The sequence below is a fragment of the Mycteria americana genome, chromosome 2 (assembly GCF_035582795.1).
Source record: "Mycteria americana isolate JAX WOST 10 ecotype Jacksonville Zoo and Gardens chromosome 2, USCA_MyAme_1.0, whole genome shotgun sequence".
Classification (NCBI taxonomy): domain Eukaryota; kingdom Metazoa; phylum Chordata; class Aves; order Ciconiiformes; family Ciconiidae; genus Mycteria; species Mycteria americana.
The window spans coordinates 21,859,839-21,886,021 of NC_134366.1; the positions used below are offsets into that span (position 1 = coordinate 21,859,839).

At 38.2% G+C, this 26,183-nt stretch overlaps 1 protein-coding gene across 1 annotated transcript in view; it reads right to left on the reverse strand.

Annotated features, from left to right (window-relative positions):
* The window catches only part of PLXDC2 (plexin domain containing 2), a 285,578-nt gene that overhangs the window by 42,840 nt on the left and 216,555 nt on the right, over nucleotides 1–26,183 (reverse strand). The window contains exons 7-9 of the mRNA XM_075492688.1: nucleotides 25,618–25,717; nucleotides 15,963–16,058; nucleotides 14,958–15,039 (exon numbers count right to left, since the gene is read on the reverse strand). Coding sequence (XP_075348803.1) covers nucleotides 14,958–15,039; nucleotides 15,963–16,058; nucleotides 25,618–25,717 — 278 coding nt within the window. The remainder of the gene's footprint in view (nucleotides 1–14,957; nucleotides 15,040–15,962; nucleotides 16,059–25,617; nucleotides 25,718–26,183) is intronic.

Genomic DNA, 26,183 nt, shown 5'->3' on the forward strand with positions numbered 1-26,183 from the left:
CGTGCAATACATAACATGACTGTTTCAGTACTAGTGGGCATCAGCATCTGAGCTGCTAGAAAGAGAAGTGCAGAGATGTTTTGATTAGGCTAGGTTACTGCTCCTGTTATATCTCATTCACAAATCGAAAAAGAGTAAGAAGTCAAAGGAAGCAGGAGCTATGACAGGAGAAGGAGGCATAATGTGCTAAACTGACTCTACATAAGCCAATGTTTATACGCTTATAATAGTATGCCAGCAAATCAGGAGAGCATTCTGCACAAAGGACATACACAGTTTTGAAACTGCGTATTCATACTACTGCATTTGTGGAAAGTATGGATGAATTAAGGTTAAGAAAAACACTTGCTGTAAAGGCTCAGTGAATTCTTCAGCTAGAGAGCAAAAGAAAGGAAGGATATGAATCATCTTGTAACTGGTTATGTTTAAAGGAACTTAAAGTTCAGAAAGTTATTTGTTTCCCAAATTAGTATTGTACTTGCACCTCATTTTTTTTTTGAAAAGTGAGTAAAATTCTGAAGTTAACATTCAGCAAGAACAGTCTGCAAAACAGATTACCAAAGAATTACAGAACAGTTGGGGCTCATCAATTTCTTCATTAATTGTACATATTAATATTTGTTGTGATATCTGGTGGGAAGCAAGTGGTTTCATTAATGCTATATGATAATGCTGATATTGGAAGAGTCAACAGACCTGAATAGAGGGGGAACTAAAGATGTCATGGGGCACAAAAAAGCCTTGATATTCAGCAATAATACTGAGAAAACTATGTTTATTTCCCTGAAATTGGGAATATCTCCTACAGGGAAATGTTACAGACTCCCCACTGTTTAGGTGTCTGGAAAGATTGGTAAAGTATATATGCTATAGAGAATCAGCAGACTGTGTTGAGAAATTGAACAGTTTGCCTTAGCAGGTCTTAATCTCAGATTATCCAAATTTTATGAAGAGACATGCAGATTTCAGATTTGTCTAAATAAAAATTTCTGGTGACATTACATAGGAGTATATGTATAGCAATATGTAAAATTAAAAATATTATGCTAACAAAAGGAGACTTTTCATTTATGGCCCTTCCTTAAAGAGTAATATTTAGGAGGTTACAAGACAAAGATGATTTCAGTGGTGCTCAAGTTATATTGAGGGATACAACCATAAGAGTTTAGCACTTCTGGAAAGCAGTTAAGACTATTGTGATCATTCTGGTTGTTTCTATACTAGTAAAATAAACGTGCCCAGAAACGTTCCTTGGCACTGAAGACTGCTGGCACAGAATGGCCTATGCCTGAGCAAGCAAACTCTCTCAACCTTGAAAAGAAGGAAGCTGTACATAAACTGCCAACTGGGAATAATCCCCGGAACAGTCCAACTCCTGCACCATGCCCGAGAACTGTTCTGTACAGTGCTCCTGGGCATGGACTGAAATCATGTCAGGGAACATCATAACTATTCAATGGCACAGACAGTCGTTTTCCAATGCCCAGGAAGCTTCCTAGGCTCTGTTTAATTTGCAAGTAATTCTATGTGAGAAAATATATGGTACGGGAAGATGTACTACAGCTGTACAAGTGACTGTTTTGTACGACCGCTGAACTGACCATTAAACAAATTTGACTGGGACTGCCATTCTGCATTACATTTCAGTGAAACAGAAAAAAGAAAAAGAAAATTTGATATAGTGCAAAAACTTTCCATTAAAAAAATCTCGATTGATTCCACTAAAAAATACTTGATTTATTTAATTCCTTATTTATTTATTTCCCTTGTAATGAGAGCAGAGGAAATGAAGAGTGAGAGTCACACAACTGGTGGAAGACAGATTTCTCCATATAATGCAGTGGGCTGGATGCTTATATGAAGGGAAGAAAACTAATGCTTCCACAAAAGTACATTAACATTCATCCTATAAAGTATCCTATAGTCAGGTGTGGTAACCTGGGCTGCCTGTCTCCACAGATGTGTCCTGAATTTCTGTCCTGATCTTGGAGGTCTTCTGAAATGCTTTGCTCTCAGTTTCTTTTCTTTTACTTTTTATAAACACTTGGAATAAGGAAAGAAAGGGGTAGTTGAGAAAATGATTATCTAGCCCAATCATTTAGGATACCATGGGGAGGTGGTATCTGGGTTCTGTAATATTTGATAAAAGATACAGAGCAACTAATTTCTCAGAACATACCATTTTCTGATGGTCAAGGAAGGAGCCAGGAACTACAAATTAAATTCATCTGGGACATGAAAGGGAAGAAATCTGATACCTTGCTCCTCACTAAATTAACGGTTTGCCAAGAGGGTCTATTGGACAAAATGCACCTACTGCACAATCATTATTTTTGCTAATCCATTAATGAAGCTTTTTCCGTAACTGAATGTATCTGACAAATTGTCCTGAAGTCACAAACTTGGGTTGGTCATAGTTGGATATTTTCTAATACACCATTGTTTGAAAAGAAAAAAATTCCCAAGTCGTCCAGCTGTTGTAAGCAGTAAAGTTGATTTATTTCAGTCCATTGGAAGAGAAGGTAAGATAAACTGCAAAACAGTGGTGGCACTGCTCTATGCACAGCAATGCATAAAAACATTACAAAATGAGGGACTATGGATAACCAAACTAACCTGTTTCAGTACTATCCTACCTTTTATGATTAAGAATTCAGTTAGGACTACAAAACCAAATTCATTTCATTAGGAGTACCTTGCTTAAGTATTTGGCTTATAAAGTGGGAGAACTGCTGTTGCAGGGCCCAACTGCTCTCTTAGAAACTAAGCACCTACTTACTTTTTCTTTCTTTTTTTTCCCCTTGGCTTCCATATTAGCACTTTGAAGGGTTTTTCTCTCTGAAGTTGAAACTCCTGATATGCTGCCATACTTTGCTTTCAGGAGTAGTGACCATGAACTATTTAAAAATTCACTATTTTCATTAGGGGAAGAGACCAGTCAACTTACTTCTAACTCTTCTCATAACACAGGAATAGTAATTAGCATAAAATAATATAAAAAACTATATATGATTGTCAACAGAGAGAGAAGTGGAGAAAAATATCAGTAGTTTAGCAAATAAAGGTAACTCTTCCAGACAAATTAGTGTTAGTTAGGTTAAGGAAAAGTTAGCAAATTTCAGAGGTGTGAAAAAGAGATGAGTTGGGACTTTACACACACAAGAAGTGGAAGAAACAGCCTGAGTACCAAGAAGACAATCTAAGCAGGGTAAAAATTATGCTGTAGACAAGATGATATGTTGATATCTGAGTATTTTAGGTTAAGATATGTTATAGTGAGAAAATCAAAGAGTTTGGGACCCTGACTAGACTCCTCTGTCTTTGAACCTGTGCTGATACAGAGGAGGTACCTATCTGCAGATGTCAAAACCTTCTTGAAGCTCTGTCTCTGAATTCAGGTAAAGTAGGTAAAATTTCTATCTTACCTGGTAACTTCCCTCTCAGCATTTTTGAAGTAATCTTTAGTCTTGTGTTTAAGTAGCTATCTTATTTTTTATATTGGTTCTCATTTCTGTTCTGTATTCACCTAATCATCATCCACCTATATTTCACATTACAGTACCATGCAAATTAACATACTGTTTTGCATTATACTTTATTTACCCAGTATAATGCATGAACATGTTGTTAAGTGTAAATCTTTTAATTTGTTATCAGGAAAGCCTGTTTTCTTTGAGATGTGTTCCTTGCACTCTTCTCATTATACAATTAAAGTCTAATAGTTACATTAGACCACCATTTGAGACATTTATTTGGGAATCAGCCAGGCTATAATGCCAGGTATAGAAACTCAGTCCTGAGAAAGCCCATCACATGGCATGGAACGATGACCAGAAGTCTGAGTCAAGTTTCTTAAAATGTCTAGGATACGTATAAATTGCATTCTGAGGCATCTCTCTGTGGAGCCCTTTCACAGGCAAGTGTTGCCTTTCACCACTGGAGTAGGAACATGTTTGAATCCAAACTTTCTGGTAGTAGCTATCAATGTAAGAAATGAACAGATGAAAATTAAACCAAACCGAAAAGAATCTGGGGCTGCTGTGTGACTGAATGTGGTGCAGTTCTGCCAGCAAATGGCTGTTTAATCCCAGAGTGAATGCCCGTTTTACAGCGCAGGGCAGTACCCACTATTATGGCTATAGCACTCGGGATAAACAAACAATACAGAATTAAGTCTGAACTCAACTCTGTTGGGATTTGAAGGATTTATGGCTGCCACAGAAGTTGCAGTTCTAGATACAAATGATTCATCAAAGACTGAGTGGGGTTTTCTCTTATTGTTCTAATACAATAAATGAAGAATAAAAAGTTACTAGTGTGTAAGAGAATTGCAAAAGAAGTTTCTACAGAAAAGAGCTGTGCTACCTACCTATTTATCTAGTGTTTTATCACTATGGTATCTCAGGTGCATCTGTGAAACTAAACATGGAAATTAAACACAGATTGTGTGATCTTCCTTCCAAATTAATCAGCAAAAGTAAATATTCTCAAAGGTATAAATAACAGATGGATGGCTACTTTCTCTCTCTCAATGGGATTTAAGTGCTTAACTGTCATCTGTATCTTTGATAACTACTTCCTGCATTTAAAATAAAACACCTTAGAAATGTGATATATCTGATAGACCTACATGAGACAGACTTTGCATTAAGGTCTTAAAACAGTCCAGGCAGTGGTCCTTTTTGTATTGACTGTGATATCTATGTCTTGGCTAAGCTGTGTTGCAAAATTGGATATCACAGAAACTTGCAGAGTGGATAATGAACAGAGTTTCTAAGTGCCAGAAGACACAGCAGCATCTCTGGCAAGGGAACCAATAGCTAGTGAAACCAATCTCAAATTTCGAAAGACAAATGATATGGTAAGACACACAAATATACAATATGAGTAGCGCGAGTGATGTGGCTTAAATGAATCACTGTGTTTATATCTAGATTAAGAAACTTCAAAATGCTTCCCAGTCTTCAGGTCCAGGATTTAATAGAAAATATTTCAACAGAAAGATGAGGATTTCAGAGTAAGGAGAATTGTAGCAATCTTCTGCCCATTTTCTATAAATAATTTAGTTTTGTAACCCAGCATTGCATGTCCTCATGTTGTTCTGAGTTATTCAGGAAAACAAAGCAAGGCATACATATGTAAAAGTGTGTGACTAATGCTGCAGCTGTAAGAAAACTGGCTAGTTTCTGTATGAAAGCGAGATTCAAATTCAGTTGGGTAGATATCAAATCTATTAATGGTAGGATAGGGATAGTTTTATTCTCTAGCTTGGGGCTGCTGAGAACATCAGTGAGCAGAAAAGAGGGCACTGCAGAAGAACGTGTGGAGAAAGGAAACTTGAGGAATGAAGCTCATAAGACAAAGTTGTGCAGTAGTGCAGGAAAAATCTCTGCCCTGGAAAAGTATTCCACATAGCTCTCATGTGGTATGTGTCCATTTTAAGATATCAGCTTTGAACCAGGCAAGGGGATGATTCTACTCTAGTGGGTCCCACACCCTATCTAGTGAATTGACAGGTCTCGCTTTGCCATGTTCTAGGCCTCTGAGAGCTACTGCACCTTCACGGGAGTTCTGTTCAGAGACTGAACTTTTTAGGTTTATTTGTATTAATCATAGGAATTGTACGAGACAATCTGTGCTCAAGGGGAATTACAGAAATTCCACAATAATTCCATGGAATCCAGCTACTAACAAATTCCACAAACTTACCCAAAAATGTAGAAAGGCTATTTATCTGCTATTTATCCATGTATCAATCTCAGTGAAAATTTAGTTCATCTGGCTGCAGGTTAACTTTCAATAAAAGCATGTTAAGAGCTCAGGATCATCTACGTTCCATAACAGTACTTTTAAATGTACCATTATGTACATTTTACTGATATGTACATCTTTACTGTTATGTATTATTTAAATGTACCTTCAGGCTCACTGAAGCTTACACTGTCTTCTAAACAGAACTGCCATCCCATTTGAGAAGATCTATTACTATGATCTTGTGAGGCTTCTTTCATCAAACAATACCATCACTGGGCTCGCTCTGGTTTGAGAAAATGCTTTGTTCATTAAGTACTTCTGTGCCGCTTTCTTTTCTTGCTTTACTCCCATCAGGCTTGCCATGCATACAAAATTCTCAATTATTGAATGCTAATTTCCTAACAGTTTCTTGCAGTTCATGAGTTCAAATTAGCTTGTCAAATTAAGAGTGAGCAGCTTAGAAAGATTTGAAGAAGTTGGGTGTGGAGCAATTTTCTGCTCAATAAAGTATAGATCTAGTTATCGTATCATTCTTATCAGTAATGTATCAGGGCTGACAAATTTACACATTCATTCTTGATACATTTGTTGCACTTGATTAAAAATCCAATTGCTGTCTCAACACAACTTTTAAAACAGAAGAAAAAAAAAATGTTGCATTTTAATCAGAGGAAACTCTGACAAAGGGCCGGAATTTCTACTTCTCAGATTTTCAATGTGCTTGCTCCATAATTGGAGAGAAACAGTATACAAGTTAGAAAAATAGAACTGACATTACTTTTCATTTATCACAGGGTAAATTTGACCTAATTCAACAATCTGCTTGTTAGGACCCAGGTGTTAGGACTCTGCCATGTTTTCATATAAAACCAGTCCAGCATAAAGAACTGCTGTAGTGGAATACAAATTCTAGAGACAGGCAGAATCTGGGCACATTTCCTTCACTTTGCCTGAAGCAGCAGTATGATCAGCAAATTCATGAAGTTATACACATTGATAGAATGGAATATATTTTACAGAACACACTATATTTTAAACCTCTAGCCCTTCTAAAGCATTTAAAATGAGATTTTCCTTGTCATTTGTATATGAATCTATTACACTGATTGGATTATATATGCTCCCTCTGGTGGTTTACTTAATCCATACAAATGCCTCATTTTTTTAATTTTGGAATTCAATGGCTAAGATACTGTGGCCAATTTTGTAATAACAGCACAGTACTGTCAGTTAAATAGCATTGAGATATAAACAGCCTGAGTATAAATCAGCAAGTCTTCCTGCCGTCTTTTAATTTGGAATTGAAATATGTAATATCCCTAAAGCAAACAAACAAGGAAAATTAAAATAGATAAACCAGGAAGTATGTAAAAGTGAGCATTCAAATAAAAATTGAGGTCCACAAATGGTTGCTGTCCTGGTTTCGGCTGGGATAGAGTTAATTTTCTTCCTAGTAGCTGGTATAGTGCTGTGGTTTGGATTTTAGTATGAGAATAATAGTGATAACACACTGATGTTTTGGTTGTTGCTAAGCGGCGTTTACACTGGTCAAGGACTTTTCAGCTTCCCCTGCTCTGCCAGGCGCACAGGAAGCTGGGAGGGGGCACAGCCAGGGGGGCTGACCCCAACTGGCCAAAGGGCTATGCCATACCATATGGCGTCAGGCTCAGTATAGAAACTGGGGAGAGCTGGCCGGGGGTAGTGATTGCTGCTTGGGGACGGGCTGGGCGTCAGTCGGCGGGTGGTGAGCAGTTGTATCAGGTTTTTTTTCCCCTAGGTTTTTGTTCATCTCTTGCTCCCTTGTTGTTTTCCTTCTCATTACAATTTATTATTATTATTATTATTATTATTTTTTGTTCCAATTATTAAACTGTTCTTATCTCAACCCACAAGTTTTCTTACTTTTGCTCTTCTGATTCTCTCCCCCATCCCACCGGGGGGGAGAGGGTGAGCGAGTGGCTGTGTGGTGCTTAATTGCCAACTGGGGCTAAACCACAACAGTTGCTTATGAAAGCAGGAACAGGAGTAAAAATATTTTCGGGCTCACAAGGTAAAAATCCCTTCCTTGCACTGTACTAAGTATTTTGCCACCTTACACTGCAATGCCCAAGGTTGTTACCTCACCCATCAAACCAACAGTAACTTCAGTTCTATGCCTTCACTGTAATTTCTTTGCATAAGAAGAACTTCCAGAGCTTTTAAGGAGTGTATTTATAACATCTGAATTTAAACATTCTAGATTTCAAGATTTTTACTTTTTATTTTTTTTAAGAACATCATAGTTTTGGTAAATAACCTGAAGGTCTTAGACCAAAGCATGTCACAACAGGAGATGTTCACTGCATATTCACTGCACAATTAAGCTAATGTATCTGCACTCTCAGCTGATGAATATTTTTGGTCCTGATCTCATCCATTGCCTTTCCCTGCTCCGTAATGGGATCTACAACCTTTGTTATGGTATCAGCTATGAAATAAAAGATGAGGGAAATGTAGATACCAAACAGTAAGATATGTGTGGAGAAAGACCCTGTGTTTCTTATTTGGATTTAATTATTTTCTTTTGAAAATCAGGGGGTTTATGTAGTCAGATTGTATGATATTTATTTTTGTGCTTTTTTCGTAATTCTGTATGGATGGTGCTTTGCTGAGCTGATAAACATTTTAGATCACATAAGGCTGTTGCTTATACTACAATATTTGATTCAATACAGTTTTTATGAAAATAGGTCTTGTCAGGTGGGACATACAGAAAAACAAACAAACAAAAAACCTAACCTTTTTCCTCTTCCTGATATTAAACATTTCCAGACATAAACTCAGATTTGAAAGTTAACTAAACATGTTTCCAATTTCTTTCTAAAAGAAGAATAAACAAACAAGACATTTCAAGCTTGCCCAGAAATTCAGAAGACAAATAGTAGGCAACCATTTTTTGTCTCAACTACCATAAGGGCTCTGTGGAAAACTGTCACTTCATATTTCAACTGTAAAATGTTTTCTTAAGAACTGTAAGTGCCTAAAGATCTTCCCTTCCCCACTTTCCAGCTAATCAGCATGGAATGCAAAACAACTTCTTTCTTTATTACCTGCTTAGATGGGAACAGTGATTATCATAATAAAAGAGTAGAAGTATCGAGACTTAAATGACATTATTGCTACTATTCCCAGACACATTTCTGATTTTTCACTTCTCTCAGAACACATTCCATAAATAACAGCCATAATCTTTTGGTTTACACAGCTAGTGCTGCTGCTGGCATACGGGATTAAACATTGAAGTGAAATGTATCACAAATGGGATCCTTTCATGTTTTTAGCTCAGGATTGTTTTAAGAGTACAAGAAGCTTTGGGAGCTGTGTGCACACACATAGGCAGAATAACTCTGCCTAGAGTGCATGGAGTGTCCTGGCTCATCACTACACACAGAAAGTCCAACACAGGAATTTGTGCAGCTTGTTCCAGGGCACTTTTCAAACTGGAGGTTGGCACTCCATGGGTCAATACCATAAACTGGTATGATTGCAAACCAGGTTATTCAATGCATAGTCTGGAAAACAGGGACTCTTAAGGATAAAAGTGCATTTAAGCACTTAGCATGAGCAAGATCTTTTTGTGAAGCGGGACTCCCAAAACTGAATCTCTCTTCTCTTGCAGACCTGGGGAAGTCCCCAGAAGGGCTGCCCAGACAGCAATGGCAAGCGCCGACCCTGAGTCTCCAGGCAGCCACTGCCTGAGGGTAACAGAGCTGGAGCCATGAAAGGGGGTGTGAGTTTCAGTGCTCAGGCTTAATTAAGTACCTGGACATCTAAGGGACAACCCTTCAAGGGTGACTTGGGTTCGGAGGACCTATGTTCACTTACCTCCTGTGCCTCAGGGGATTCCCTGATCATTGTGAGACTGTTGTTGTGTAAAGGGCAGTGTCACAAATAATGAGTAGAGGAGCTTCATGGGGCTCAGGGGCTTCACTGCTGAGCTCTGCTTAGACTCAGGCAGCTGTAGGTATTTCCTCAGACAAAGCGTTTGAGCCCTAGAGACCTTTTTGGTCTTAGATACTTAAGTTCAGAGTTTGGTGAAAAGGTACTTTTAGTACTGCTCTTCTATTCTGCATAACTTCCCTTGACAACCTAAGTGAGTCAGCCAGCAAAACACCCTTGTGCATCTAGCCATTAGGCTTTTGGGTGCCCTTGGCATAAGGCAGCCATTTTTGAGGATTTAAAATTTGAATCTAGGTACCAACAGTGACAACTGAATAAAACTATCATCTAAACTGTTCGCAGGTCTTGCCCTTAGTCCTTCAGTACTCCAGTTCCCTATCTCCAGTGTTGGGATGACAGTACCATGCTAAACCTGAGGGATGTTGCAAGGATCGGGAGATGCTTTTATCCTGTGTTAATGAAGTAAAGCATGAGACAGATTCAAAACCTGAGTCTCCAGCATGCACAGATTGCAAGAGTGTGCTCTTTGTCTGCTTATTTCTGAACTCACTGAAATATCAGTATCACTTCACTGCTGAAATCTGAGACTTTCCTGAAGTTCATCAAAACAAAAACATCAATATCTACAGAATCTGAACATAAATCTTTTCAAAACTTTATATAAAGGTGGCTTTTAAAAATTCCTTGGTCATTTAAGCATCATATTTCCATTCTATTTCAGTGCCAACTCTTTTAAAGTTAATAAACACAATTTATTTCTTGGGCAATTATTTCTTAACTTCAAATATTTCCAAGGGACCTCACTATTTCAAGTAATGTGAGCAAGTTGTACAAATTGAACCTATAATATAACAGCAAAGTTGCCTTAAAACTTCCAAAAACTTTCTGAGAAAATGACATCTGTAACATGCAGGCTATACCAAGTGCCCAGACTATATAAACAATTTCAGAAGCATGAAAATATGATATAAACAGATCTAACATTAATGAATTCTCCCAGTTTTTACATGTTGGGAAATCAGAGATAATGAAGAGCAAATAATCCAAGTTTCAGCCACAGGTGACTATGAGATAGATGCTAAGTGTTTCTGGCATTTTATAGACATAGATCCTTGTGTAGGAGAAAGCTATGATACCATCTTAGCTTACATATTTATAGTTAGTCTCTTTTACTTATGGAACAATTTTACTTATGGAATTGTTATGGAACATACATAGCTAAAAAAAAATTATCTCCTAAGGGGATCCTGCATCTGCTGAAGTCAGAAGAAAATGATGTGCCTTTGCTTTAGTCATGATGAAACTGTATGACATATGTCATATTGGATTTCGGAGTGGATAGTTTGATGATCCCTTAGGAAAAGGGAAACTGTGATTTAAGCTTGTAGAGAGTGACAGGAATAGAGGATTTTGCACTGAATCACCTACAAGAAGAACCTATCTCTCCAAAGACTGCAGAGTTTGCACAGCACCTGCGCTGAAGCTACAGGTAGGAAACAACCCACTGTTGTAGAATAAAGGTATTTTCATTCCAACACAGATTGCCCACATGGGGGAGTACAGTTATTTTGCAATGGCTCTGCTGGTCAATTTTCCTTGTGCAGTTACAGGTTTTATATAAACATTCTGTTTTTCCAACAACTGTACTTTGTTGTGTAAATGATTCAATATATGGTTTAAATTTTATTCAAGGAACAAAAATATACAAGATGCTGTTCTTGGTAGTAATGTTGTTCTGGCTAAATGGGGTCATAACTTGTTGAGAAAAAAGGGTTGTAGAATTGGTATAGAGTTTTGTTTCCCGCTGGATACATGTTTGCTTGTCACCCACATGGAAGTCTGTCTGCTCTAGGAGATCTCACTTTAGAGTACCAAAGTGCTACTGCGGCTCCACAGGAGGAACATCACTGTCTGTTGTAGCCATATCTGACCCTCATTGCTCCCTAACAGTCTCCTCAGTAGCAAACAGGCATTGTCCCTCTGCAGAAATTGGAGCACTAGCTCAGACGGTAGATTATTGCCACACTGGAAACCTGCCACTATCAAGTTCAAAGCCTTCTTCAGGCTTTTGCACCAAAGGCTAACTGCCTTGCCCACCCCGGGCTTTGCCTACAGCCAAGAGAGACAGCTTGTGGTTTCTCACCTCCTGGACCAGTGTGTCCAGTCAGCTTTGCAACCCAGAAGCACTACTTGGGCATTACTCCTAAGCATCTGCTGCTGCTTACTTCAAAAACCCCTACGAGCACTCATTTGTAAGTGGACTGTAAATATTAATTTTCTTTGTACTCAAGGCACTTCTGAAATGTCTAAGTTAATACTTCATGGAATGCTTTACCCGTGTTTTTCCAAGCAGATTCTATTCTGCTGCAGCAGAGCAATATATATCACAATGGGAGATAAAAGTCTAGGTTGATTTACAAGGCTGGTGACTGAAGAGCAGTGACACACAGAAAAAGCTGGAGCACTGTGATGAAAGAGCTCACAACTTATGATTTTTAACCAGGACAGTTAGGTTTTCTTGTTGAGCAAGTGCTTCTTTATCACATGGAAAAAGAACATTTTAACACAGTGAATTTATTTTTGAGGGGAGCAAAACCACAAAGTGGTACTGAAGTAAATGATTCTGAGTACTCTCCTGTGATCCAGACATCTCTGAGAATGGAATAAGGCTTTTTTTTGTATCTCCCTAAAATGAATAAACATGCTAAGGAACAGCAAAGTAAAAGAAGAAAGGCGCTGGACTAGAAGGCAGGTGAGAGTATCCAGAACTGGTAGGGAGCAGAAAATTGTCAAAGCTGAGACAGGAATGAGTCCTGATCACAATGATCCTGCAGTGTAATGTACCCTAACTGAATAAATGTTCAGTCTGCATATTTTGGAAAGCAAGTTGCCTCTTTTCACAAAATATATATCCACTTATTACTTCAGACCTGTTTCACTGTAGAACTGAATTAGTTGGAATAAGCTGCTCATTTCAGAAGCTGGAGGAGAGTGGCCAAGAAAGGCAATGGGACCTGAGGCAGACATCATCACCAAAGCCATGTTTCTGGAGGAAATAACAATTTTAAAAATAAAGTGTAAAATCTACTATAAAATTAAGATGTTCAGGGGACTGGACCATAGCCTCAGAGGTTTTCAAGATCCAGCTGAACAAACTGGTCTGATCTCACAGCTGGACCTGCTTTGAGCGGGAGGTTAGACTAGATGACCTCTAGTGGATCATTCCATTCTGAGCTATTTTATGATTCTATACACAATTCTCTATTTGCTTAAACCTGGCTGAATATCACTCATCTTTACAGATGCAAATTGGACAGTATGACTGTTTTTAAACTACTGAAATTCCTGTGTAGAGGCATAATCTTAGTTTACTTTTCTGGACCCATCCTTTTTTTAAGGAATCAACACCAGGTCCTGCTTTTGCTGCTAGTCAAACAATATCCAAACACAGCCTGCAGGAAATGACAGCCTCACTACTGTCAGTAATGGGCTAATTAACAGCAATAAAACTGTGCAGTCTACCTGCTGCAGCTTGTCAAAGGCACAACTGTGCTGCAGCGTGGAGCCAGTTGTTTTTGGGAAACGGTGCAGGACTGCCTCACAGTAGGTTCATCTTTGATTGCTGTGTGATCTTCACAGGCAAAATGAAAAGCAAGATTTTTTTCATGCAAACTTTAATTGAATAGAAATAGGTGCGTTGAGACTGTGTATTTTTCAGCAGTAAATTACACCTTGCCAGTTGTGAAGGGGCAGCCACAAATTCACCTAAATACGTGGAAGGGAACACTGTGCAACTACATGCCTCGTGTCGCTTCCTGCAAAGGTGAAGGATAACATTCTTTTAGTTCTCTGCAGTGAATTTGTGCCTCAGTGAGCGAAACAGATTTTCAAGCAATTCCAGAACTTAGGAAACTCAGTTCTTCAGAAACTAAAGAGCAAAACAAAGGATCTCAAGGTTTGCCTGTTCTTCGTAAGAGGTCTGAACTTTACCATCTCTTCAAATCTTACCTGCTAGAATTGAGTTTATCCAAAGAAAAATGAGAACACTGGCCACAAAGCAACAGACCTTGCTCAAACCAAAGCCAACAGATTCTCAGTGCTACATCATTTATTAATGGAAGTAGAATCAAGCAATGCTTGAAAGCAAGAAATTAGCTAAAGCAAGCAAGATCTCTTCATGCTTGCTTGGAACAGTTTTCTACAAGTATCCTTACTCTTGAAGATGTTTGATATGTTTTCCGTGAAATGATTTAATTTAGCTCTAATTCCACTCAAGAGTTTTTTGCAAGACAAACTGACAACAGAGTGACTTCTCAAATGACTTACTAAGGGAGTAGAAGCTGAAGAAAACATTGTAAAAGTGACCTGAAGTTCCTAACTCTGTACCACATTCATCAACTATTTATCAGTTCTTCAGCATGGTACCAAATTATTACACTGTTTTAGACTGCTAATAGTGTTTTCTCCTTTCATTATGCATCCATTTATACATAACATTTCTGAACTGAATCACTAGGGTTGAAAAACAACAATAATAAATATCCATTATAATACTGCATTTTGTGTCAGAGAACTGGTGTTAAATACATTCTTGATAGTCGTGATGGCTATGAAGGTCAATGAAGGCCAGCGACTGAAGAACTTTTTGGAAAAACTGCAGCTGCAGAGTTTCCATTTTGCTGTCTGTGCTCCAGCTGCTCCACAGTCTAAATTGCTCCTGCTACTGACTTGACTGTCCTCAATGTGGCAGTGACAGGCTGAGGAGACCTGGCGTACCCACCAAGTTTATGAGAGATTAAAAGAGAAAAGACTCAGAGTCTTTGGATGTGTCTGTCTCCCTACAGTTAAAAGAACAAGTATGTCTTTGTAGTTACATTACCACCCCACATCTCCATGTGGTTAAATTATTTTTGATGAAGCTAGGGATATAGGAGAAAATATGAATTTTATTATAATTTCTACTTCTTGTTCTCCTTCAAAAGGATTCTAAAGAAGCGTTAAGGAAATAGGAACAAGGGCTTAAGTTCCAAAACAACTGTTTTGACTGTTCTTGCCTAGTTTCTTTGCTGAAGTGTCCCTTCTTTGCTGAAGGGACAATGATGTGTTGCTAGTGATCGCAACTGAGGTGTATGTTCGTGTGAATGCATGTATATAAGACCTAAATATAATCACTCTTTGTGCTGAATAGCCTATGGGCAATGTTTTTGGATACCCCTTGAGCACAGCTGCATACTCATGCAAAAAAGAAAATTCCTTTTCTTTACCTTTGGAGTTTACTGCACCAGCTGCAGTTGAAACCAATCTGGGCAGTGACACAGGGACCACAGCTGGTAAACTGGAGACAAGCTGGGAGGTAGATAAACAAACAGAAATTATTGCATTAGTCTCACAAATAATTCTCATAAAAAGCACAAAAGAAGGATAATATATACTTAGGGACTCAACAGGTTCACACATGTCCAAAATAAGATACTAAAACCAGCCTATTACAATGCATCGCACAACCGTATGCACAGAGGTACATTTCACCTGTAGGATTCCATTTGTATTCCATTTGTAAATGCATTCCCACTTCCACAACTGTTCATTCAGCTTTATTGCTAAATTTTTATCTTTCTGCTTAATATTAAATATATCCTTAAATCTCTTTCTTCCCTGGCTCCAGTGTTCCTTGGTGTTGCTAACATTCAGATATAAGCAGATAATAAGACTGACAGTGAAAGTATGCAAGAACTACGATTGGATTAGAAAAAAGAAAAATAACTGTTTCTGTTTTTTTCACAGTAGTACAGCTGGCAGTTTAAACCCAGAGATTTCCAAACAATGTAGTTTTACCTTGGACAAAAGAGGCAGATGAACTGCAAAATGTTCATGGGGATATGCCTTTGCAGTGTGATGTACAGTACACAGAAGAATTTGTGTTTGCCTTGCAAGCATGAAAACTGTTCTTTTTTTCTTGAGGAAACAAATTTAAAGGAAATATAATCATTCTTCTGAAAAAACGATTTGCACAGATTTCATTCAAAACTTACTGGAGCTATATACCTATAAACTAACTTGAGATAGATGAGATTTTTCCTAACTTGAGATAGATGCACTGGATAATGAATCATCCACCTGGGAATAAATCTGAGAGAGGATAAATGTATCTGTCCATGATTCCAAGTCCACAGATAAAATAGAATATTTTAAATTGTGTATGTGTTGCTGGGAGGGGAAAGGGGGGTCCTTCCCAGATCTGGCTCCTGCCCATGTTATGTTTTACTTACTTGGAAGAGGTATCATTTCAACAGCTGAGAGATTGGTAATCTTTGACATCTGCAGCTCCACTCTGTGGTACTCATAAATTGTTCTTCTACGGACATCTACCAGGAAAGAAAAATAAAAATATTTTCACACTTTACTATTTTGCAGTCTGTAGCTTGTGAAAAATAGTGGATGTAATGATTACTCACTGTTCCTTAGGTGCACATGTGACACCAATTTTCTCAAGAATACATTTTTAACTTTAGATGCCATGAAGGAACATGTAAAAGGTATAGACAGAGAATTTTTCACTTGAGAAACCATCAGAGCTGACAGAATAGGTACCCATTCCTGGTAAAGGATTATGAAAATGCTGAGTGTGCTCTCAAGCATCTTAGTCATTCATTTAGGCAGAAATTCTAGAAAGTATACCATCAGACATTTTAGGGTATATTTCAGATGCTTGCTTTCCTAAGACATTTCTCAGCTTACAGACTTGAGAGAAATGCTTTATATGCTCACTTTGTCAGTTCTTGTCAAGATGTGAAAACAAAACTGATTTCATTGCTTAATCAAATTTGTTAGCTACAAGCTAGCTCACATCTAAATGCACTAGAACATTTTTTCATATTATAACATTATATTAAAGAAGACAAGACAAGTCTTCCTAAACAGCCAGTGTTATGCATAATCTTTACACAAGCTGACTGCACCTAAGTTTCTCAAAGCAGAAATTCAATATAGTCAATGCACTGTTCTTATGGGCTTTGAATGCACAGACGACTGTAAGACCCAAGCACAAGATAAGTGTGAAAAAATCACATAATTGTTAGTTTCCAGATCAATATCCTATCGTGTATTCTGAATATTCCAGATTTTAAGTGCACAACTGCAATGCAGGGCGAGCTTGTACATTTGCAAATTAAAAGTACAGCCTATACTGCCAATCCGGCACAATAATGATGATTTCCTGGTGCACTGGATTATGTTCTTTTTGAACGTCTGCTAAACTAACTGAAATCAATGCTAAATACAATCACTGACCCTGTGGAATCATGCCAGAGAGGAATAAAGGGTTACATACAAAGGATTAACAGGTTACTCTGGTCAATGGCTGCTCTGAGTCAACATGCAGCAGAAGAAAAGGAATTGCAGACAGCCACAAACTCAATCTTAGGCAGTCTTCTGTGTTGTCAGCCCTGTATGGATTAGGTCACACCTTGTTGCTTGGTATAAAGGCTGTGTTTCTGCAGCTTGAAGTGGGCTCACATGGGCTCCCCAGCTGTTAAGCAATCACATAGCACCAAATCCAAAGTGTTTTTCACAATCTCTTGTTAGGAGGGACGTTGTAGGCATTTTTCAGACAGAAAATGGAACCTCAACTAAAATCAATCAAGCAGTAAATATGAATTTTTCAGAGAAGAGAGAAAGTGCATATAAGGTGTCCTGTGGCTAAGGTGCCTCTTGGCTCAAGCGGACGAGGCTTTCTAAGAAAAGAGGGATGGCCAACCTCTAAAAGCACAAGTGTGGGAAACCCCCTTACACCACACAGAAAATAACCATCAAGGTATTGGTGTCAGTTGGAAGAAAGAGGGGAATATCTGAGGAGGGATGGGGAGGCAGAAGCAGAGCTGTGCTTGGGGGTTTCACTCTCTCCTGCATCAGCCAGGGTCGCTGCGGGGGAAGCAGCTTCTCTGCCCTCCCTCACTGCATAAGCTCTCAGGCACAGGTAGGCAGTGCCTGGCTTTCAGACAATAATATTTCTATTTAGCTCCAAATCAGCACCTTTGCCAAGTAGTTCCTCTTGCTATTTATTTGAAGCTGACTTTGCTATGGCTTCACCCCTCCTGATAGCAGATTCTCTTTTGGTGTGAAATGCACCTAGAACTGAGCTAGTTTTATGTTTTACCTACAAAGTCATTCTGACTAGTTAAAAGACAGCTATGGGGATGTGCCAAATGTATACCCCAATAAATGCCTTTGCTATGTACTTCAAAGCCACTGGACAGAAAGGGTTTTCAAGACAAAGCTAATCTTGTGCTGGGGTGGGGAAAATCTCTTGCCAGCAGTGCGAGGTTTATGCTCCCAGGATGGTAAGTCCCATAAAAGCACCTGCCAAATCAGAGTGATCAGGAAATGTGTTTGAAATGAACTCCTGTCAATGCTGAAGGCTGTAATTTGTTTCCACAGAAATCTTTATCCTTCTGTTCAAAAAAATAAGCAAATCAATACATAAATTAAAATGGTGGGTGCCAGCACTTTAATTGAACTCTATTTCATCTAATCAGTAGTGGTACAGACTGGCATGCTATAATCCTGTTTACTCTGAACATTTCCTAACAGACTCCTCACAGGGGTTACAAGAAATAAGGAGCTTCTGGCTTTCCAAAAATCCAGTAAGAATCAGTGACTCAGGTCACAGGCACTTTTATCTCACCCAGTGCATGAAATCTCTAAAACACTGATTTCAAGAGAATTAAGTTTGGTATCAAAAAAATAATTTCTAATCATGCATAGTTCATCATGACTGTTGACCCCATTAAATCCCACTTCCTGCTCGGCTCAGGTTTGATCTTTCCTTCTTCAGGAAGAAGGCTGTACCAACCACAGGTGGTGAGTCTGCATACGAGGGATCTATCTACTGTAAGAAACCTAAGCACAGAGACGTATTTGCATAGTCACCTTCTAACAGCTTTGTCTATACTTGCAGGCAGGTGGTTGGAGACACGAACATTCAAATTTATCTGCATGGCCAGGTTGTAAAAAAATGCAGGTGCAGATTCCTTTGAAAGTCTTACTTGAAACACGCCATGCTTAGCTCCTCAAAATGCACTTTTTCCTCCCTATTTAGAATTCTGAGCCTGTATCCCCTTAACAAAACAGGCTAGAAAAGCTAAACTCAACAGGATAAACAGAAAAATGAATACTCTCCTCTGACACTTTCCCCCTCAACCTCTCCACACACACTCCCGTTCCAACCCAAGACACACACTGCCTTTCACTCAGGTGGAACTTCTTTGACTTATGCTATTTAGCTCTTTTACAAACAAGTACAAGTGCAGAATCCCAAAGAGATCATGAGCCCACGTACTTCAGTATGCACCTTAAGTTGACAAGAACTAGTGAAATTATTTGATGTAGTAACAGACAAAAATTTAAGCATCATGTGCAGGTATTTTACTGAAAAGAGGCATTACAGAGAAGGGAGAAAAGGAAAAGGACTTTTTGCATGCATATATACTTTTGAAGTACCGTTCCTGGTTCTGAATTTCAGAAAATATATATATGTTCTTCTCCTAGTCATGAAAATATTTTACTTTTCTGCAGGTCTGAGTATCTCAAACACCCTTTTTAACCGAATGATATAATTTATAATATTTTTTTTCAATAACAGTGTCTATTGTTTTACGTTTGGTTTAATTTACAGCATGGTCCAAATTGTTCTTTGGTTTGTTTCTGTGGCACGTACATGTGCTATCTTTGAATACAAGGCCAAAGGTACAGTCCCAGCAGAAAAAACTGAAGAAAACACCAGTACTTACTTGAGGTAAGTACATTCCTCAGTGACCTAGAGAGATAATGTGGCGGGTCAGAAGGCCAATTGAAAGAATCCTTTCAAGGGATTAAGCAATGGATTGCTAAATTATAGATGTGCAAGATTCTGGTGCGAAAAAACATTTCTATGTAGTTCTATCACAGTAGTTTTAAACTAAATAATGGCATATAAATATTCTATGAAACAGAATTTCCAGAGTTAACGAAATGTACTAAATAGGGAGAGTGCTCTGGAGGTGGAGTGGTGCCAGAAGAGCACCAATGACTTCCTAACATACCTGCAGGGTCAGTAGCTAGTAATAAACCATTGTGTCCAACAGATGCACAATCTCTCTGGTACTTTTCCATCACATAATCACTTTTTCTCATACAGCATTCCTCATCTAAAACCTGCAACCCAGTGAAATGTGAAAATATTGGAGAAGTCAGTCTGATTTTTTAAATTATATGTTCACACAAATGAAAATCTTTGTCAGTGAAAGATTTCTAGGGAATTGAGATCGGCCATATACCCAGCAAAAACTGCTAAACAAAGCCATATGTATTCATACAGCTGCACTTTCATTTTTAAGTCTAGCTGATAGAGAAAACACAAGTGGTAAGAGAGTGTGTTTGATTATGCAGAAGTCAATTTGAAGCAAACAATTTATGAAACATACCCAGCTTACACTGCAAGCAATTTGTGAAAAATATAAGGGTGGGGCACAGCTGCTGTACTATACAGCCACTGGTTTTGCTTGATAGGGACTTTGTTTAGCACCACTGGCTGAATAAAATCTTCATGCAAATATATATTTTGCCACCCTGGTATGTCTGATTGCCATCGCCACAAAAAGTAAGGGAATCAGAATGTCAAAGCAGTCTTAGTTCTTTGTTTTTAACAGCTTCATATTGCTATACTTGTCAATATTAACTAATTAATTCTTGAGGCACTGACACTGGGATCAAACATGCCTGTAATCAAACCACCACCACAATTGCTCTTGGTCATGGACTATTACACACACGTCTGAATCCAGATCAAAACTCAGATTCCCTAATTGTATTAATTTTATAATTCTCCTAAAAGTTACTAAAAATCCTTTAACACCTGGAAGCTGCACCTCAAAGGCATATAATCTGTAAATAAGCAAACCAGTGAAGTAGGCTCTGAAAAAAGTGTTCTGCTTCAATGCTCTGTGCCTACCACACATCATTTACTTCGAAACTCTCCATGTCCTTTCAGATTTACCCCAAGTCCTGATGCCAGCTGACCTGCTCTTACTACAGGATCTAGATGTGAAAAACATGCTTTATTCCCTTAAGCCACTATGCACCGGACTGCCTAATTCTGAGATTGGTCGATGACCAGTTAAGGCTTTGGCTAAAATGAGAACATTTTAAACTTTGATCACCTCATACCATTCCCTGAAGTGCTGTTAAGCCACCAAAGATTGGCAGCATGCCCATCTCTTTCTCTCACTGCTCCTGAATCGGATATGTAGTGCCAAGGAACCGATCTGTCTGGCTAATCCCTTTTGGGCCAGCAGACAAACAGGCAGGGCTGGAGGAGCCGGTACTCTGGGGAATTAGTTACACTAGTGGAAAGCAAGAATAAATACTGTGAATTTAGAGCGACAACTTTGGGGCCCACTTTGCACAGAGGTAAATGACAACATTACCAGCAAGGCAGCAGCAAATTAGAGTCTGAGATTTCCCAGATGGTGCTGCACCTTTACACAATAAATATCACAACATAAACTGCTAGTCTTCTTTTACCCGTCAGGAAGGTAATGCTAAGGTTCTTTCAGGGGCCTCACTGCTGTAAACAAACTGGAGAGAAATCTTCAGCAAACACTTATAACATGCAGAGTTGTCAATTATATGCTTGAGTTACACTACATATTGAGTGGCACTAATTGCACTGAAACAGGAATATTACTAACACATAGCTCAGCTACAGTTTCATTTGTGTACACAGTGTTGTTGAGTAATTTCAGTGTCATTAAATGTTGGGTTGTCAAGGTATGGATTTCCTAAAAGAGCTGTACCTAATACAGTAGAGGCCAAGATCATGGAGAAGTGTGTCTCATCATGGAGAAAAACCTAGCCATTATCTGTAAGTGCAAGACTAGCAACTCACTGTGTAGACCTCCTGAATCTGGCACTCTCATTTTACCAGTGTACTTCATGCTCTCTTGGAAAACAAAGCACAATCTGGGAAAGCTCACTGGCGGGCTTTTTCATTACTAAGATAAAATAGTGGGTTGCAGGAAATGCTTTTTCGTTTCTTCTTCATGCACAATAAAAAGCTAATTGAAAGACAAAAGGGAAGAGAGCACTGAAACAAAGGAGAGAAATGTAGTAACCCTGAAGGAAAGAAAAGCTGTAGGGGAAGAAAGATGGTCATGAAATTAGAGAGAGATCTTGGGAGTCTTCAGAAGGGAGAGCAAAGGACACCGTAGGCGACTGAAAGAAGGACCAAGAACAGAATGCTAAGGTTGGCTAAGAAAAAACAAGAAATAAGAGGGAACAGGGAAGAGAAGGTGGTTGCAATGGGTCAGGGACAAGGTTCCTGATGCAGTGAAGATGCTGAAGACAAGGGAGGAGAGAAGACTTGCTGGAGGAACATGTAACGCTATCCCCCAGCTTTGTCTTCACCAATCATGTGTTGTCTAACTGGAAGACATCCATTAAACATTCTTAGTGTCTTTGTTACAAAAGGAAAAATAGTTAATGTACAAGAGTTCAGCCTGTCTAAAGAAGAAGAAATCAGGGTGGTCCCTCTAACTTATTGGACAAATTGGAAGCAGAGGTCCAGAGCCTGGCTCACTTCACCTGAATTACCTGGAAGAAGCAGAAACTTTTCATCTGAAATTAATTGATGGACTTAATTTGCCATTTTGCTGCTATATAAATCTCAGAATTTAGGGCTTTTCTTGTTAACCTTGATGTCAAAGCAAAAATTCGCTTCCCTTCTCACATTACCATTCATTCCAAAGCACCTCTAGAGTATACACAGGCATATGTATCTATACATATATATATAAAAATAGAAAATAGTGGCCAATCTGCATCAATATAATAGTACCACGTATAGGCTCGAGAATAAAGACATTGTCTCTATATACGCATTAGTAGCAGATCAAGAAAAGAAATCATAGAAGACAGGCAGAAAGCCAGCTGCCAAAAATCTCCCATCTCCGTGCTCTAACTCTTAAAAGATAAGGAGAAAAAATGTAGGTACCTGTATTCTTTTAGGGACAGATAAAAGGGGTATTACTGCAAAGCCTTTATATGTAGGAGTATATTAAAAAAAATAGGTATGAAATGTTCAAGGTCCTCCATTTCAAAAAGTTCAGAAAATCCTTTCTTTTTGCTCTTGGCTCTTCAAGAGGATCCTTTTCAGCACTCATTAAAATGCACTTTTGAAATGAAATGGCTGATCAAAAAGCATGTTTTTCTTTCCTCAGAATGAAATAGGTTTGCTTGGCTTTAGAACTCACCTTTCAGAAGTATTAAAAAAGTTATTACTAATGTTTTGGACAGCATGTCTGAAAAAATCTGATAAATAGTTAGTTCTAAATCTTCCAAAATTACTTCAATAAAACTAGGACTAATATACTGAAATTTTAGAATGCTGAGCATACAGAATGCACCAAAGACATTCAGCATTTTTGAAAACTGAGAGGATATTTTTGTTCAAATAGGCTTGTGTTACACTTAATGTTTCTTTCCTTTTCAAATGCAAGACGTATACAAAAATAACTGACAGAACTCAAACATGAAGCAGTAGAGTTGGGGGTTTTTTGTTTGATTTGGGTTTGGTTTGGTTTTTTTTTAATAACTACCCATGAACATAAAGGGAAATGGGGTTCTCTTGATGGAAAAGTCTTTGCTAAAGCGTTAAGCAAGAACTAATAGCTATACTATCTTCGCCTTCTTTTGGGACAAACAAACAGCAATTTATATTCTTCCGTTGTCTTAAGGAGTTAACAGATAAAGTAAAACAACAATTCTATCATATCACTTTTTCAGTAATTGACTAGTGCCATGGTTGATTTAACACCTCTGAAAAACAAGAATGCAAGAACATGCATATTTTAAGAGCATCTGACACTGGCTCTCTATGGGCCAACATTATTTACCAGTTCTGTCAGGGTGCTATTATGTTGCCTGTACATACTAATATAAACCTGTTTCACTGAAAGCACAATTTGGCTTCAGGAAAATCTACTGCGAACTGATGATTCCCTTGATTAATACTAGCTCTAATGTAAGCTGCAAACTAGCAAAAATAATAATGAATTATCACCAGCCACAGAACCAGTCATTAAGGAGAAAAGCCGTGCATTACACACAGTAATACAGAAATAGTGCTATCAAAACTGTTGCTGCAGTGGCACGTTTTAGACTCCTTACCCACATTCTATTCTTTTTATCTGCCATTCCGTAATGTGACTTAATGAACACAGTAAGTTTAAGATGAAACACTAGACAGATTTTCTGGTAATTACAGTCACTTCACTTAGCAGAAAGTGTCATGTGACAAAAAGGTTTACAGGAATACTAAAACTAGAAGACTAGTAAGTAACTGTGTATTCATCTAAACCAATATTATGTAGTGGTAGTAAAACAACGTGCGTGTGTGAAATATTTCTACAGAAAGAAACATTCAAACTAGAATAAAGGCTCACATATACCATATATTTTACATACAAAAAATGTAAATTTAAAATAGGTCCTTTAGTATTGTTTGATGGCGGAGGCCTGATGCCAAACGACCTGCATACTGCTTGCATCTCTTACATTGTATTTCTGTGTGACTACTCTCATAAACCATTTCCATGAGTCAATCAACCTAATTTCCACCTGAATCCATTTTAGGAGCTCTTACAAGCTGAAGACTCACAGAAATATTCAGATCATTCACCTACAAACATCACTCAAATTGCTGAAATAGGTTGCCTAGAATCATTTGTTCCTAAGCACTCAAAAGCAATCCATGCGACCATAGGCACATCACAACTATCTATCATACTTCAGAAACAAATTTCTTCCAAGACCTCATCTCTTAAGGAAATCTGGGCCTGCCAACCTCCTTCACACTACTTTTGAGTTCACAAGAAGCAACAGACAGTACTGAAATTTTCCATCTTCCTTATGGCAGGACATATAAGAGGTAGGATTTATGCTCCCTCATATCAAAGACTGTTTAAATGTGATGAGGGGATAGGACGAGCTGAGAGGCAGTGGTACCTGCAGAGCCCATCTGCAGATTGCCTTAAAGATGGGCTGGATCAGGTCAGTCCTCATGAGCTTTATCTGTGCCACACCTCTGCCAGAGTTCACTTTAGGGCAATATGCTTGGACTCAATCCTAGGAGGCTGCTTCAGGTGCAGCTTCTTCCATCTACACCCTGCTGCTATTAGAGGATCATAAAAAATTGAACTTAGTAAATTTGCTCCAAATGTGTAAATAAAACCAGCACTTTTGGAAAGTGAGCATACTCTCTAATGGCTAAACAACCTCAAAGTGTTCTGTACACAGTATGTTAAAACAAAGCATCAAGGAAATCACACTTGATTTCCTACTATTCGTTTTCAGTCGAGCCACACAAAGTATAATTAATGCCAGAGAAAATTAAATGTCACCCGCATTACCGTTGCCATGACTATGTGAGCCCAAGATGTTATTTAATAACTACATCTCCTCTTCTTTTCTCACACTAAAATGTATATATGAATTTGAAGTTCAGAATGTAAAGTATCAAGAACTTTCAGCCTGAATATTTTTCTCTTTTTGGATACAGATGATTCTTCTGAACAGGTTACTTCTTCCCTACTATGGATATGGGGACGTATTCCAGATAAAGTATCTTATGGAATACCAAATTGTGCTGTTGACAGTTTAATTTTACATTATTTGGCTGGCCATTTAGTTTTATTTACTTAATTTATCAGCTCAAAAGAAACAATGACAGAGAAAACCACACTGGGAATTATCAAGCAAATAAAATTACACTTGAATTAACAAGCTGAAATTAGCTAAGTGATTTGTTGTGCAGCTAATCATCCTTGATGAAATCAGCTTATACTCATTTCTCAGCCTCCAAACCATTAGCACCACTACAATACTACATACTGGGAATTTGCTGGATCCTGTGCACAACCACAAATGCATCTGAGAGTCCCACTTTCACTGGGTGGTTGGTCGAACTTATCTGCGTCACAGCAACAGGAATCTGGAAGACAAAACAGAAAGATATGCATGAAATATTGAAGTAAAAAAATTCAGACTAAAAATAACAGCACTGCCATAATGAACATTTAAGCAGTGTAAATTAAAAATCCTAAATAAATATTTTATACAATACAGCACAGTATGACTAAGGATTTATTGAAGATTGAAATTACTGGTTTTAATTTTTAGTTGGATTTGCTTCTTATATAACAATATTCACATCAACACTTAGAGGTGGAACAATTGTTAATGACGACACAGAAAAGAGCAGTAACTTTCAGTAATTTATTTTCCTCAGTTGAAGACAAAGTGAGATGATGTGCTAGTATCAGACAAGGAGGAGGAGGCAATACTTCTTGCCTACTATTGAACACACAAACTGTGAAAGTTCAGCTTGGGATGAACATTTTAAAAGCTTATGGCTCAGTTAACTTGCACTGAAAACTGTTTGAAGAGCTGTCTGAAGA